Source organism: Meleagris gallopavo, chromosome 1 (assembly GCF_905368555.1).
Source record: "Meleagris gallopavo chromosome 1, MGAL_WU_HG_1.1, whole genome shotgun sequence".
NCBI classification, from domain to species: domain Eukaryota; kingdom Metazoa; phylum Chordata; class Aves; order Galliformes; family Phasianidae; genus Meleagris; species Meleagris gallopavo.
In genome coordinates this window covers 111,215,578-111,231,734 of record NC_139404.1, presented here as the reverse complement: position 1 = coordinate 111,231,734, position 16,157 = coordinate 111,215,578, and the positions used below count along the sequence as shown (strand labels likewise).

Below are 16,157 nucleotides of genomic sequence, written 5' to 3'. Positions count from 1 at the left end.
GTGTATTTAATCAAGAGCAGCTTTTGCTAATCACAGGACTTTAGCAGATGTTCTATGTAGAACTATAACTGGTAATCCAATCACTCATGCACTTCCTTCCACTTAATTCAATTTCCTGTAGAGGACTGGTGATTGCAATCACTTTTCTGGCTGCAGCAATCATCAAGCCCCACTCTTATTCACCCAGACATGAAAGATGGCTGCATGCACCGATTCTGCACCAACAGATTGGAGCTGCAGAAATAGAACAATCAGACCCAGTAGACTCCTGTATTTATTTATTATTAGTTTGAAAAAAATCATTGGAAATCGTTGATGTGCTTTTTGACTGAGTAAAAGGGCTGGTGAAATGACCTGGCCACCTGTGCATTCATGTTATGCATATAAATGTACATAAATGTGTCCTCGGGCTGGCTGTTCTGCAGGTGCCACTTAAGGCATGAAGTGATTTGGCATGCTGTGTCTTAGTTTCTGCAACCACCAGTGTTCTTCAAACAAGAAAGGAAACAGCTGTATCCATAAGCATGTTGGTTCTTACCCACCTTGCTCCTTTTATAGTTGATCAAGGATGACTTTCTGGTCTGGGTAGGTTTGGAACAGAAATGCTGTTTATTTCTGTGATTTGGTCACCCAAACAGTCCTTGCATCTTAGAAACACTTGGACAGCTCATTCAAAGGAAGGCTTCCTGCTCCTCCAAGTGCCCATCCTCAAAAACCTGGCAGTACCCCCTGGCAGCGTGCATCTGAATCTTCTTTGCCTTTGGCATCAGCTCTGAGGTCGGTTTTTACCTTGGCTGTGCCATGCTTCCATGCCTCCTCTTGGGTGTTTGGTAAGGCTCCTCACCATTTCAGAAACTGCCCATCTTCTCCACTCACTTCAGTGCTCCTGCACTTGAGTATTCTGTTAGCTTTTGCTAGCAACTGTCAAAATGAACACTTTGCTTTACAGTTAAACAAGCATTTATCTGAATCAAAAAGGGCCATGCTTTGAATGAGCAGCACAGACACTGAAATGCTGTTCAGTTGTGAGGGATTACCCACCTGACACTTTAAGCAAATGTCTGAAGCTGTAACTCATATTTTTCAACACTTTTCTCTCCTTTAGGGTTTGTATTCTTCATGCACAGTATAGATTCTTTGCAGAGGATATGCAAGATTGTGGATTTCAAAAAAACACTGGAGAACTGTATCTTTTTTTTTATTGCCTCCTAACACTTTTCATTAGTGATTTTTTTTTTTTTTTGTTATTGTTAAATAATGAGTTGCAAAGAACTATTTTCACAGATCTGGAGATAATGAATCCTTAATGAAATTTCCCTGTGGGGAATGTTCCACTGCCATCAGACCAGCAGCCTGAGCTATCTCTGGGATGAAAAGGGAAAAGAATCTATTACTCCAACTCACTGGACATGAAACACAAGGTAAGAGCGTGTCTTTCTATCGAGCATATGGCCTTTAGTAATTATCACCCATTTTCTATATTGCTCACTGTTCTGTTATCAAATTCCTCCTGGCAATGACTCCTGTACACCTGCCATGAGCTGTTTTCTCCTGGTTCTGCTGGAAGCAGTTACTTGTGTCACCTTTGGCTTGTGCTTTGTGTCTGTGATGGACCTTATTATAATGGATCTGACATAAGATACAAGTCTTATGGGGAGTGGCTGAGGGAACTGGGATAGTTTGGTCTGGAGAAGAGGATGCTCAGGGGAGACCTTATCGCTCTTTACAGCCACCTGAAAGGAGGATGTGGTGAGGAGGGGGTCAGCCTCTTCTTCCAGGTCACAGCGATAGGATGAGAGGGAATGGCCTCAAGTTGTGCCAGGAGAGGTTCTGGATGGGTATTAGGGAGAACTTCTCAGGAGGAGCAGAGGGACAGTGGCACAGGCTGTGTGGAGTCACCATCCCTGGAGGTGCTCAAGAGCCATGTGGATGTGGCACTGAGGGATATGTTTAGTGATGGCTAGACTAGATAGATGGTCTTAGAGGTCTTTTTCAGCTTTCTGTTGAAAGCTGGGTTGCTGTGCACTCGTAGCACAGACATTGACCTCTGATTTAAATTGTTGATAGAAAGGTATTTTGATCCAACTTCTACGTTAATCACTAAACAGTATAGCTAAGAGGACTTTTAGAGCACTATTTCTTTGCAAAACAATATTTTATTAATAAAAGACTTATAAAACGGAAGAAAGAATTTTACACTGAATGAAAAATCCAAAATAAACCCCAGGAGACGTACCTCAATTCTTTGATGTCTGTACAAGAAGTTCTATTGGGTAGTAATCCTACGTACACATTTCTCTAAAGATACTCTTTGAAAGTACAAAAAAGCATCATGCATACGCCCATGCAGAGCAGCTACACAGACATAATGATACACACAACAACTCTGTACATCAGTGATTAAAAAGCCATGCTTTCTGTAGCACCGAGGGAAGAATTATCTGGGTAGAAAATAAAAAATTCACTGGCAAAATGCTGGCCCTGTAATTCTGAATTAAGGACATGACTGGCCGATTTCTGCTTGCAGTTTCATCTCTTCTTTTCTCAAGGGAAAATTGTCAATAAGTGCAAAGAGCTCAGCTGGTGTTGCCGGGAATGGGTAGCGTTCCTTGTCCATTCCATGCTTGTCCATCACCACAATGTTGAAATTATAATGGGGAATCCTCAGCAACAGCCTATCCAAAGAGCAAAATGAAACAAGACAAAAGAGTATTTTCAATATCAGATACAGATATTGATTTTAACAAAAAAAACAAACAACCCAAACCATTCTATAATTCTGTGGTATGATTCTATGATGGTGATGGAGCTAAAGAGTTACAGGTAGACAATTCTGTTTCTTTGCTGCCATGTAGTACAAAACCATGATGAGAAAAAGCAGAACAAAATGACTTAAGTCAGTTTTTGTTTCTTTCTGATAGTAACTGATTTACCTGTTGGTAGCTCCAAGTTAGGAAATCAAAAGCCAGCACTAATCAGGCCAGATCCCTTTCCTTCACAGTGGTAAAAATGAGTCATTTAAGCTCCTCAGTCATGCAGACAGTCAATGCCACTGCTGTGGGGAAAGGCATCTGTGAAGGAATGAGGTCAGCACAGGAAGGTCTGTCGGGCACTGAATGGCAATAAGGTTGTGAAACATAAGAACTAACCTTCCTGTGCCTTTCACTACCCTATAGTCTTGTGCCACTCAGTACTCTAGGTGTTGTTGCAGTTAGAGAGCTTGGCTATTGCTTTGAAACTAAAATAATTTTTGGAGCTAAGTTGTGGTGATAAGGGAGATAAGGACTGTGGTTTCTTAAGGAATCTTAAGGAAAATGCTTACCCTCTGCAAATGCTAATCCTTCTGAGTTTGGCAAAGTCTTAACCAGGGTAGTTGTGACTGGTTATTTTACTGAGTGCTAATGCTGGACAGCATCTGTATTCAAGATTCTTAAGGGTGTGTTTCATTTGGATTAAGTGCTTCCTTGGACTGGAATGCTATCTCATGCTCTGGTAGCATCAGAGTCTAGAACAAAAATCAAATTGAACACTGGCTTCCACCAAGTGGAGATCAGGTTGTAAATTGTGTCAATTTCTGAAATTGAAGGTTGAGGTGGGCAGCACAATGAGGCAGGAACAGGAGTGTTACCAGAGCTTATTTTGTACAGAGCCACAAGAAAATGTCTTCAATCTAACTATTATATAAGGTGTGGTGTTTTTAGGTTTGTTTTTTGTTTTAAGGAAAAAGAAGCTGGCTCTTTCTTTTATGGGGAATATTTGTTTTTTTGAATTGGGAAGAAAAAAACCAAAACTCAGACTTGTCAGAAGACTGAAAAAAGAGTATTTTTTCTTGTCCCCAATTAGAGCTCACACCATTTTCTCAGGTATAGTACAGAAGATGCTGCCTAAAATGCTCCTGGACTTCTTTCCTTAAATTACTACCACTTACCCTACCAAACAGGCCTTCACTTTTAGCTCTTGGAGTCTTCCCATCCCTAGGCAGTGCTGACACTTGAAATCTCCCTTTCAAGTGAGAACCAACTCCCTGCCAGTTCAAAACGAAGTCAAAACAGTTCAGACACCTCAGTAAAACTGATGAATGTCTGTCAGGCTGAGGAGGCTAAGGTCATTTGTCCTTTGAAATCCTGTACATATCACATGGGACTGCACATGGGACTTGAAAGAGCACCCACTGTTTACCTTCAAGCCTGACCACAGCATCCAGCAGCACTGCATATATGAGGGGCTGGTGATCCTGCCTGGTGCTGTCCTTGCCAAGTGACTGCAGGTGGCTGGAACTGCATCAGCCCAATTCCAGCACAATACAAATGTGTTTGTAATCAGTGTTTTCCAGTGACAGTACCCAAAAACATAAAGGCATAATATCCCTCCATCCCTGGAGGCACTCAAAGCCAGGTTGGATGGGGCCCTGGGCAGCCTGAGCTGGTGCTGGGCAGCCCTGCCCACAGCAGGGGTTGGAATAGGTGGGCTTTGAGGTCCCTTCCAGACCAAACCATTCTGTGTTCTATGATAAAGGGATACACAGAGAGCTCACCTGAATTAGCATCATTCACAGAGCAAAGAGGCAAGGAAGACACAGCACTTGAGCCATAGCACATTTAAATACGAAACACACTTTTAATTTCATAAATCTCAAATGCCTAGCAATTTGTTTTAGCTCTTGCAAGTTAAAAGAGAGTAAACACTGAAACTTACTCATGAACATCTACTTACCATCCAGTGTCTAGCTCAGTACAGTAAAGATGCCTATTTAGATAATAAAATGCAGGAATTCAAAAACAATATATTATATATGCTATAGCACACATAACAGTAGACAAATCTTACTTTACCTGAGTTGCAGTGCAAGTGAAGGGGGCAGCAGCTTTACACCTATTCTTCCTATTTGTGCTGGGAAGATACCAACCAACTCAACCACAGTAACATGTCGGAGGTCTAAGCCACACTGTGCTGGCTGGAAGAGTTGAAAGAAGGAAAGAGATAGGTTAGCCATCAGAGAGAATGCAGTTGGTTGTTTGGCATGTGCTGTGAGTGTTCACACAGAATCTGAACTTCTCAAGTTAGTGAGATGGTTTAAGCTGAAATGAGACCAGGGGCTATTAGATGAAGGATTCTAACACCACCACCACACAGAGTGGTGTACGTCAACTTGTTTTTCCAAGCAATGGAAGAGTAATATTGCCAATAAAATTAGTATTTTAAACTACATCATTTCAATCAAAATATTTTATTTTCTTGCCCAGATAATCTTCTGTGGGGAAAAAAAAAAGCCTTTCATTTTGTTTTTAATACAACTTACTTTAAGCCTGCAGTTAGAAATATTATCACACTCATATCGAAATGACTGTTCATTCTGACTTTTCTTCCAATTGTGGGAACAGAAACAAAGCATTTGCCACTGTGAAAGAATACAGAACTGGCCGCTCTCCCTGAGGACACACATACATTTCTGAGCTGAGGTGTACTTAATCTAGCAAGAACCCAAGTAGAAATATTTATAGAAATACTTCTATAAGAAAAACAAGTGCCAGAATTTTTTTCTTTTTTATTACAAAATACCAGTGATATCTCCAGCATTCGGGGTGATTTTTATTTATGCTAAGCCTCTGGTCCTGTCTGCAGTACGCAAGTTATTTCTAGAGCTGGTCACATTTCTTCACACTGCAGCTACAGACCCCGTAAGCCTGGTTTGCATGAACTGTAACCACTGAAGTGCTGGATGTTTCTTCTTAACTCCTTTAGGAACTGAATGAGGAAACGATTATTAGAGTACGGGTTTAATATTAATGTTGAGAGGATGGAAGAGAGCCAGAACTGCCTGGATTGAGTAACTAGTCAGTCAGAGGCAGGACAGTCCAGAATAGAGTTGAACTGGAAAAACAGGGAGCTCAGGCACACATAAAAAGGATTAATCCAGAACCACTATCACTTCTGCAGAATCCTCTACTGTTCAAAACATAGTAGCTGAAGTTTGCTGGTTTATACCAACAGCAGAGCTTATCCTATCATGTGTCTAAAGAAAAAAAAAAAATAGCTACAACCCTCTGCAACCAACCCTGGACTGCATTTTACCTGCAGCATTCCCAACTGCATCCTGTAGAAGAAGTTGGCTGCAGTAGGAGTTGAAATAATTAGCAGTCTCCGCTTCTCATAAAATTGATCCAGAAGTGCAGCTGCAGTCCTCACATTCACATTAATATTCATGGCTAGAATTAAATTTAAAAGAAAAGTTACAGAGAATAGTAAAAACAGATCTATTTCTAAAAGGATGAACAAGTGTCAGATACCAGAAGCACAGGAACAAGAGAATAATAAAGAAATGGGTGAAATAGTCGCCTCGTTGAAGCCAACTATTTTATCTGAAGCTGTAATCTGGCTTACAAAATGGTTTGACTGCAGTATGTGAAGTTTTGTATAAAGAGCTGGGTTGAAACACACTATCAGTGGTAAGGCACCATCATTATCCCAGGAATAGAACAGCCAAAGGTGGCACATGCTTCAGATCTAAGGGTGAATTGGCAAGAAACATTAAGATGTTTTTTTATCTGAAGGACATAAAGTTTGTAGTTGTGTTTGATCCCAACCCTCTTCTCCAATTCCTACTTCTGTGAGAACCACCTTAGCCCTTTCAGTACAGCAGCAAAATACTCACTTACGTGCACAGGTTGGCTCCACTCCTGACCACCCTAAATTGTACTGGCACACTCTAGCTGGGCTGCCTTGTAGCTCATAGCCTCCAATGCAGGAAAATTCACACATAGCACCATAGTTATTTCCATCACCTGAACACTTGATGTAGCCATTATCTGGAGCATTTAACTTCACACAGCGCCTGACTTTAAGAAAGACAAGATATGGAGGGGAAGAAAAAAAAGGCAGGGCACAAATCACAGCTAACAGAATACCAATATGGAAGATGTATTTTTTTTTTTATTTTATTTTTTTTTATTGTTAAAGTCAAGTATGTAAAAAGACTGACCAAATAAAAGCTCTTCTTAGTATCATATGTAAACTAAAAGGATGCAGATATCGAGGTGTGTGTATGGCACAGTGGTAAATGGTAACAAATGGCCACAGAGCACAAAGAGATCTCATCATATTTACAGATTCAATTGCAGATTTCAAGACCTGGACTTGTGAAAAGGCAACTCTTCTTGACAGATGGGAGGCACAGCTGAAAAACTCCTTCAGCCTTGATTCAGCAGTTGACATCTTCAACAGTATGGAGGAGGGTGAATCACTAGAGCCTCTCCTTGACTTGCAGCATGCCAGGTGCACACCCTGCTGTGGGTCTGACCATCAGGGACTCCAGCAAGATGGTACACTCAGTTGCATAGTCAATATAAATTTTAAATACATGTTTGTGTGCATAGGCACAGATAATTACAGAGATAGGGACATTTCTCAAACTGCCTACTAATCCAGGTGCACATTAGTAACTGTATCTGTAATGTAAAAGATCATTCTTACCTCTGACTTTAACAAGGAATTTGCAAGTGCCCTTATTTTCAGCTCTGTCATACACAGTATACTGGATTTTGTGGTCGCCTTCTGGAAAATGTGACCCTGGTGGCAGGCCTTTCAAAATAACACTAAAACAGGAGATAAAACGGGACAGGCATCCATAAATTTACTGGTATTTTCCTACTTCCAACAATGTAAAAGCCTAAAGAGTGAAGTCTGGGGCATGCTGAGCTTGTCTGGCCATTCTACGTGGCTGAATAATGAAAGTAAGCACAGGAAGAAGCTGCATAGCAGGGACCAGGTGAGTCATACATGCTGCCACCAGCCCCACTCTTTAATGAAAAGAAAGATCCCATTCCATTGACAAAATGGGAGCAGAGAAGTCAGGACCTGCTTGCTTCTTATAAGACAGTTCATAGTGTAGCTGAGCATAACGTAATGCCCAAAAAACCTTAGGTTTCCATTTCTTTATACAAGAAAAAACTGAAATGGCTCATCCTATTTCTTTTCTTCCATGAGTAATCCCCAAAAGCCAAGACTGTAGTCACTCATCTGACAAGCCTGTATGGGATATTTGCCACAGACAAATCTATGGATTTCTACCTACTCTGTCAAAATGCCATCAGCGGTGTCCCTTCCCTCCGGGGTATCCCAGAATACTCTGGCTGTCAACTTGTTGGGCTCCGCAGTTTTCTCCTTCACACTTGGGCACTGGATTCTGGGAGGTTCTGTATCTGTTAAAACAAACCTCAGAGAAATGGGCACCTTTGCATCTGTTAGAGCTGCTCCTTTTCTTCACAATCACCAGAGCTGACCCAACCAATGCAAGTGAAGCCTGTGCTTCTCATCTTTTTGGAACAAGAGCAATAGACAACAATGACCCTCATCCCCATCACTCCCCTCCCCACCCCTCTAGCCTCCCCCCCAAAAAGCCTAGTGAAAACTTAGTTTTATGTAAATTTATTTGAATAGCGATGAATTAAAACTTCATTTAGCCTTGAACTGTAAGGAAGGCTGCTTAAGACTGTACCCACAGAGCCTGGACCTTCTGTTCATCTGCTCTGCCTTTCCTTGTGCAGCTATGCAGAGGCTACTGTGATTAAGTACATACATTAAGCACTGAACAGAGATCTGTTTCTGTGTGTTAACTTTGCATGTTACCATCAACTTGTTGGTTATTTTTTCTGCAGCAGTGACTAAAGAGAAATAACACAAAACTGATAAAATTGTCATTTCTGTTGACAATTACTCCTGCATTTTATTGAGTAATTCTTATAATAATGCCTTACTGGTAATAAATGAATAACAAAGCATATCAAGTACATTTTGAAAGCTTGATTATGTGCTACCAGAACACTGTGACTATTATTAAGGAGTACAAGAACAGTGGTGATGATAAAGAATCCTGATGCTGGATAAAGGTGACACGTAACTGCTTGCCTTTCTTTGCTATTATTACTATACCAGCAAACCAAGTCTAAACATCGTAACAATTATTAAAACATCCACCTCTAATTACTTAATCTTTGGGTTTTTTTATCATCTCTTAAGCTACGCCCGAAATGAAGTCTAAATACATGAAGTCACACTTAAAAATAAGCAACAAAACAGGATTGCTCTTTACTTGCAAGTGGATGGCAATCTCTAAAACGCTGCTCAAATTTAAAGGGTGGCAGGCCTTGATTTCTCATTTGCATGACAAACACAAAGCAAAATCTTTCAATTAAAAGAAATGAGGAAAGGTTTGGGTCTTTATAAAGCAACAAATACATAAAATAACTCTACAGACCTTCACAGAAAACACTGTGTGTTGCTTTAGTATATCAGTTTAATGAGGTCAAGTGTAGAGTTGCTGTACTTCCTTCAAGCTTTAATAGTATTCCAGGAACTTGACAACATCCAAAGCTGGCTTATTTTTCTTCTTTTTTTCTTTTTTTTTTTTTGTAAGAAAAGAGTATTCCTTCAACCCTGAATGCTTTGTGAGACACCTCCTCTACAAAACTATACTGCTCTCAGTAATCCACTGCCAAATAAAGGTGAAAACTAACCAGATGTTACCAAGTCCACTTTTGTGCCTGATAACTTTGCTGTGGCTACAGCTCAGCACCATGGTATTGACAGTATAAATTAAATACAAGTAGTGATGGTACAAAAGTCAGAATGGCATTTAAGACCCAATGCTTTAAGCACTTAATTCATTCAAAAGCTCATTCCATTATTTAGCACAGAGCAGACCAGCTGGCACAAACCAGCTCAGACTTCCACATCATAAAGACAAACAACGCAGTTACTGCAGGAACAAAACCACCAGGCACCCTTTGGAGGAAGCTGTAAGACTGCTGACTGCTGGGGAGGGTTCAGCAGAGGGGAAAAGAGACCCTGGAAGCTGTGAATTGTCACAGTCTCTCTTGAAGCAAATATCCTGGGCAGTGTTGGAGGCAGGATGCTTTGCGGGGCACTCTGACCTCATATGGTTCTTCTGTGTCACTACTGAAAGAACAATGGCACTTCAAACTGATTTATTTAAGCTGTGTGGCAGGGCAGTGAATTTAATGGATGAGTCCTGCCAGAAAGGTTTACATCCTAGCCAGGGAAACTGAATTTCCACACAAAAAAATTGGAGCCATTCAGCCACTTCTCCTCCTATATTCTTGTCAATTGTTGCTTTTCTCAGCTTCCCAGCAACGACTGGTTTGCTGCCCTATGCTCGGAAGAGGTGTTGCAGAAATCATAGAATATCCAATGTTGGAAGAGATCCATTAGCACCAACTCCTGGTTCCACACAGGACCACCCAAAAATCAGAGTTGCCCAGACCTTTCTTGAACTCTGACAGCTTAAGTGGTCAGTTAGCAGAGGAGTATTCAATTTTGAAGCTGCCTTTTGAACTTCGTTGAGAAAAATGTTAAGTTTTCAAACAGCTTTTACATTTATTCTCTACGTACGAATGGCCGTATTAGCAATATCAACAACGAAATGAAAAGATCTTGTTGACTGCATTTCTCATAGTCTGCTATTTGCTTGTGAGCAGGGACTTAGCAGGACAGAAAGAAAAAGGATGGTATTGAATGGCCAGTGTTCATTCAGGAGTCTGCTGTTGCATACAAACCCTCTTATTAGTGCTTGATGGCTGGAAGCTACCTCAAAAACATTATTGTGTGTCAGAAACATAAAGAGGGGAAAAGACTGGAAATCATGAAAGGGTAAATGAAAAACACTGTTCTGCCTTCCACAAGGCACTGCTCTGTATTTCAAAACTTCCATTATCACTGCCTGTATAATTAATGACTCAGAGTGCAAAGCTTGTTTCAGACATCAGTAGTTGAAAGCTGTTAGTTAACCACCTATCAGTATAATCTTCCTAGGATGTGAAAGGAATGACTTAGCATGGTGACAGCCATTTACCACAACCTCTGGTACAAAAGAAGTAGGAAATGAAGCCTTCGTTGAAGGAAAAAAAAAAAAAAAAAAAAAGTGACATTTTTCACTCTTCGAGAGGAAAATCCCTATTTCAGACTATGTTACAGTGAATTAAAGACGTAATGGAAAAATTATTCAGTGGCATTTTTAGCTATCTGATAGCTGAACCAGCTATACTTTGGGCTTTTTCCTTCAGTTCAGCATCATGAAGAATGTCATTCCTCTTATAGAAGGGAGAAGGGACGAGCTGCTTTGTTAGAAGTTGATATCCACTGTCTATAAGGGCTCCCATAAGCAACTGCTAAAACACACCTAATTTTCTTGAAGAAAAACAGTCTCTTTTTCCTCCTTTTAATGAAAAAGGTACTACAGGCAACGATACTTGTTTGATCTTACACTGACCTTCTGTATTGCTGTGAACTCCAAGTATTTTTGTGCAAAATCGCTTAGCAGTGCAATTACAGTATTAAAGCTTAGGGGAAAGCCTCCTGTGTTTTCAACCCTAATCCAGCTCTGTGGTAATTCTGCCACACTTAATGCCAATACCTACAGTGTCCCCAGACCTTTTTGCCACCCAGTAATATGAACGTAATCACAGGCATGGGATGGTAACATCCCTTCTGAATCACAGAACTGTAGAGTATCGTGAGTTTGAAAGGATTCACAAGGTCCTCTCAGATCAGGAAGAGCATCTGTTCAGCTGGTTCTCTTCTGGCCCAGTTCACTAACAGCTTTTCTGTACTACTGAACCACGCTAAGGTACACGTGTTAATCGGACTCCATTATGCTATTAAGGTCACGTCTGGTCACAAACAATTCCTATCTTACCTGCCAAGAAGTTAAAAGATAATTTTGTTAAACAGCTTGCTAATTGCTTAACTCACTATGTGAATGCAAAAACAGTGTGCACACAAGGTTTAAAAGGGTCTTCTCCATGCCATGTGGTATTACCAAAACTTAAATAATGCTGTTACTTGGTTACTTTGGATTTGCAATCATATGCTACACAATAACCAACCTGCATTTTTGGAATAAAAAAAGAAGTGGATGTGCAACCCTAAGCTTCTCTTATTTTTGCCTAAGGTAAACTTAGGCAAAAATTTTCTACAACGCCAGTCAGCATCTTCAGCAATAAGCATGCTGATGCCAAAAACAGATGAGGCTCTGAAAGAGCCAGGAAATACAGAAAGCATTTAATGATTCCCAAACTTAAAAGGATTTTTCTTCCTCCGCTCACACCACAAAGAAGGACATGGCTCATTTTTGTAAACAAAAACGACACCACAAACAGGCTGGACCTAAGCAGCAGGATTATTCATACATTTGTACAACAAGTAACAGGAAAACTGAAAAAAAAAAGTCTCCAAATATAAAGCCACAGTGGAGAGACTCCAAGCCTATTTACTAACCTAGAGTAAGCAACAGGAATTTTGAGGAAAACCAAGACACCATACACAAAAAAACACCGAGCACAAATATCCTGCCACCCACAAGCTCAGATTACTGGTAGCCAAGTCAGATAGCTAAACAGAGCTTTTCTTTGTGGGCGGCTGCTGAACCTTCCCAGAAAGAGCAGCAGCTGAGACTTCACTGCTTATCTGCCAAATCTTGTCAGTTGGAAGAAAAGTTAACTCCTGATATTTGTTTCTGTCCTGACTGATTTATGGATATAAAACCAATTGTACCAGCTGAGATTCCCAGGATACTGGTGACTAAATAATGGAAATTGCTAGTAAAACTCATGTGAACTACACAGAAACTAAGACTAGCTCACTGTAGTCACTATCATGGTGACTACAGTCCATCCATATTCTCTGGGTATAGCCAGAAGACTGTGATACCAAGAGACAAAAGCAAGAGGGGACGTCAGAAAAAAGGGGTCAGTGTCCAACCTGTGTAGGGAACTATCATAATGCAGACAGAGCATACTACTTTGAGGCACTGGCACAGTTGCCCAGAGAAGCTGTGGTGCCCCATCCCTGGAGGTGCTTAAGGCCAGGTTGGATGGGACCTGGGCAGCCTGAGCTGGTGGGGGGCAGCCCTGCCAACGGCAGGGGTTGAGTCCCTTCCAACCCAAGCCATTCTGTAATTCTACTTACCCACACATGAAGCTGGCCGGCCGCTCCAAGCTTTGTTGTCCATGCATGTCACTATGCGGTCGCCTTTCAGCTGGTACCCTGGTGAGCAGTAGTACTCACACCTGGAGCCGAAGTAGGCACCATCCAAGCACTTGAAGCCCCCATTGGTTGGCATGGAAAGCGTGGGGCAGCGCTTCTCTGAAACAGAGAAGAGAGAGTTCTGAAAATCTGTTAATACTCCCTTAGAATAATGTCTCTGAGGTGTTGCAGAGAAATAAAGGCGCAGCTACCAAGCAAATCCCCACATGAGGTTTTTGCACTTTTCTTCTTTAACTTATTTATCATCTTTCAAATTTAATTTTACACACACATTAGCCCAATGCAGTATTTATATAAGAGAGAGATAGCACGTACATGTCTTATGTATTACTGCAAGATGTTTTACTGCAAGAGCTCACTTAGGCACCTGATAAAAATTGCATCAGCTTACAAAATCCACAATGTACAATTTTCTAAAGAAGTTTTAAGCTTCTTTTCATAAAATTCTTCCCACAAATAAAAATCTCACACTTGTAACATGTTGTCCTCTTTGTTTTCCACTTCACTTGTGATGCTTATTGCAGCACGTACCACTGCAAGACAAACCAGTCTATTTTGCCCACAACTAAAACAAAATAACCACCAGAGATGACTGTTTCTTCTTGTTAGTGCTTAGGGCTCACAGGTTTCAGCTGCACCAAGTACAAAGATGAGCAGAGTACAGCGTCTGCTGCATCTGCACTACTTACGTTTGCACAGCACTTTCCCAGACCAGCGTTTGCTTGACTGACAGATGAGCTGCTGAGGGCCATGCAGTTCATAGCCTTTCTGACAACGAATCTCACATCTTGTCCCCAGGACATTCTTGTAATATTCCCCTTGAGGTGTCCTGCAGTTTGCATAACCATGTTTCACCTTAATGGGAGAGCACCATGGTGTTTCTAGCACAGAGAACAACAAAATTATATGTATGTAGTACTTCACAAAATGTAAAAGGTCAGACGCGAATGTAAAAGCATCTTCTTCATACAAGGTCACAGAGAAGAAACAGATGAAAAATGTATCATTTAAAAAGTCACCAATCCTCAAAAGTGGAGACGTAACAGCACAGCAAGGGGCACTCAGTACTTACACATCTGCAGGTCAGGGCTTCAAAGACTGGTGGCTCTTTTTTATTACAAACGTTAAAGATCATAGTCAATAGATTGGGGCAGGAGCTGTTGGTTTTTTTTTGTCCATGGAATAAGTGTGCCACCATGTGGACATCTTGATGACAGACAGATCTTTCTCTCCTTTTTAAACTGAGAAATCTAACATTGTGACACAAGTTTGCATCAGTGACTGACTTGGTCTGGCTGTAGCTGTAATCTTTGCAACATGTAGCTCTCCTGCTGCCCACAGAAACAGTGATTTGTGCGATAGAGAACATTGCCTTGGATGAACTCTGCTACAGTTAACCTCCACAACCTTTAGAAAGGATGTCACCTTCCTAAATCGCATCATCAGTGAAATCAAGCGTGCATGTATACACACTTCTCACACCAGATCAACCATTCGGGGTTTAAGTATGGCTCTGGTTTTGCAATATTAATTTCCAAGTTAGCACTCAGGGTTAAAGCTGGAGTGAAAAGCATGCTACACCTTTACAGCCCTCAGTGTTTCTCTGGAGCCACACAGAAACATTTACATACTCACTGGATCACTAACATAAAATAGACTTCTACCAGCAAAACTGGGCACAATCACTACCATGATCAAACCAGAAGGCAAGTGTCCAATCCAGCAGATTAACTGAAGAGCTCTCAAGAAAGATCTAAACGTACTCTGCTCTTTTTGGTAGAAATTTTCAGCATCCAACTGCAAAGTGTGCATTCCAGCACAACGCATGTATTGGGCAAGACTAAAAGCTGTACCTCTTCCTGTCAAATTCTTCAGAGAGTGTCAGTGCTTGTTTATGATCATACACATAGCACACGTGCATAAAAAAAGGAATGCTCTTCACCTCAAAGATGGGGGAAAGACCACCTTTTCCCTAAAGCAAGGAAACATGGCTCTGAGTACATGAATTGCCTTCTCGCTGCTCCTGGAGGCAGGACAGCTGCATGGATGCATCTGCCAAATGAGAGGAAAGATGGAGTTGTGCTGGGACTTGGTGGCTAATGCTTCTGCCAGAGTTGTGGGAAAAGGGAAACACAAATGCAGATGAAACCGTATTTTTAGTAATCGATCAGAACTTCAAAGTAGTCACATGGTGTGGAGGATTTATCCCCATACTGGGATACTGATGGGTGCAGTATCAAATAAAGACTTTCCCTTCACAGGCAAAGATTTGGAACCTTTGTTGAGCTTTGACAGCAGCACAGATGAAGAGAGCACTGGGTTTTGTGCTCTGGGCAGCTTTTCAGTCACAGTTTCTGACCCAAGCAGTGACTAAGTCTGCTGCTTCTCAGCTCCAAGGCTTGAAAAGGACAGACCCAGAGGGATGGAGGGACTGTAAGGCAAAAGAGCTGACAGCTCCTGAAGTCCTGTGTGACGTGCAGTGGCAGATGAGACATGCAAGGACTTACAGAAGACTACAAGAGATACAACAACAACAACAACAACAACAACAACAAGATCTAGAGAAAGAGTTTTAGCCTTCATCCTCACCAGTTCACAGCAGACACTTAAAAATAACTTCTGGAAAAAAAAAAAGAGCACTTTGGCAGATGTTCACTTCTAGCTCTTCACTCACATAGTGGTTAGATACATGTTCTACACAACTGGGATCAGCTTCAAATACAAAAACCAATACAGCCTGTAATAGTTTGTATTCAGTGTAGAATGTCTCCTGGCCTTATTTATACTTTCCCAACGGAAACTGCATTTTCCACCTACATTTTGCTGTGTCAGCCCTGAAGAAACAGAAAGAGCACTTTGAGGATGGGCATCACAGACTCATTATCAGACTATTGCCCTGTCCAACAGCGTTGAAGGGACACAACTTGAGGATTGTTTTCATCCCAGTCAGCAAGGCAATTTGGGGCAAATCATGATATTTAAGAGGTCCTACTGATATCGAGTACAAATGAGCACGACTGATTTCCTTCATAAAGGGCATTAAGATGCAATGCAATCAGGTGGCCAACCAGAAAAGCAAAGCAGCTGCTTTGGGTATT

The 16,157-nt window shown here is 41.2% G+C and overlaps 1 protein-coding gene across 2 annotated transcripts in view; it reads right to left on the bottom strand.

The window, feature by feature from the left end:
- Nucleotides 1-2,136: 2,136 nt before the first annotated feature.
- Nucleotides 2,137-16,157, bottom strand: part of SRPX (sushi repeat containing protein X-linked) — a 44,621-nt gene continuing 30,600 nt past the window's right edge. For both annotated transcript variants that reach the window (XM_085210003.1, XM_085210013.1), the window contains 8 exons: nt 13,749-13,940; nt 12,982-13,158; nt 8,072-8,198; nt 7,471-7,592; nt 6,657-6,836; nt 6,073-6,206; nt 4,833-4,954; nt 2,137-2,675 (listed from right to left, as the gene is read on the bottom strand). In XM_085210003.1, the coding sequence (XP_085066129.1) occupies nt 2,495-2,675; nt 4,833-4,954; nt 6,073-6,206; nt 6,657-6,836; nt 7,471-7,592; nt 8,072-8,198; nt 12,982-13,158; nt 13,749-13,940 (1,235 nt within the window). In that variant the 3' untranslated portion in view covers nt 2,137-2,494. The remainder of the gene's footprint in view (nt 2,676-4,832; nt 4,955-6,072; nt 6,207-6,656; nt 6,837-7,470; nt 7,593-8,071; nt 8,199-12,981; nt 13,159-13,748; nt 13,941-16,157) is intronic.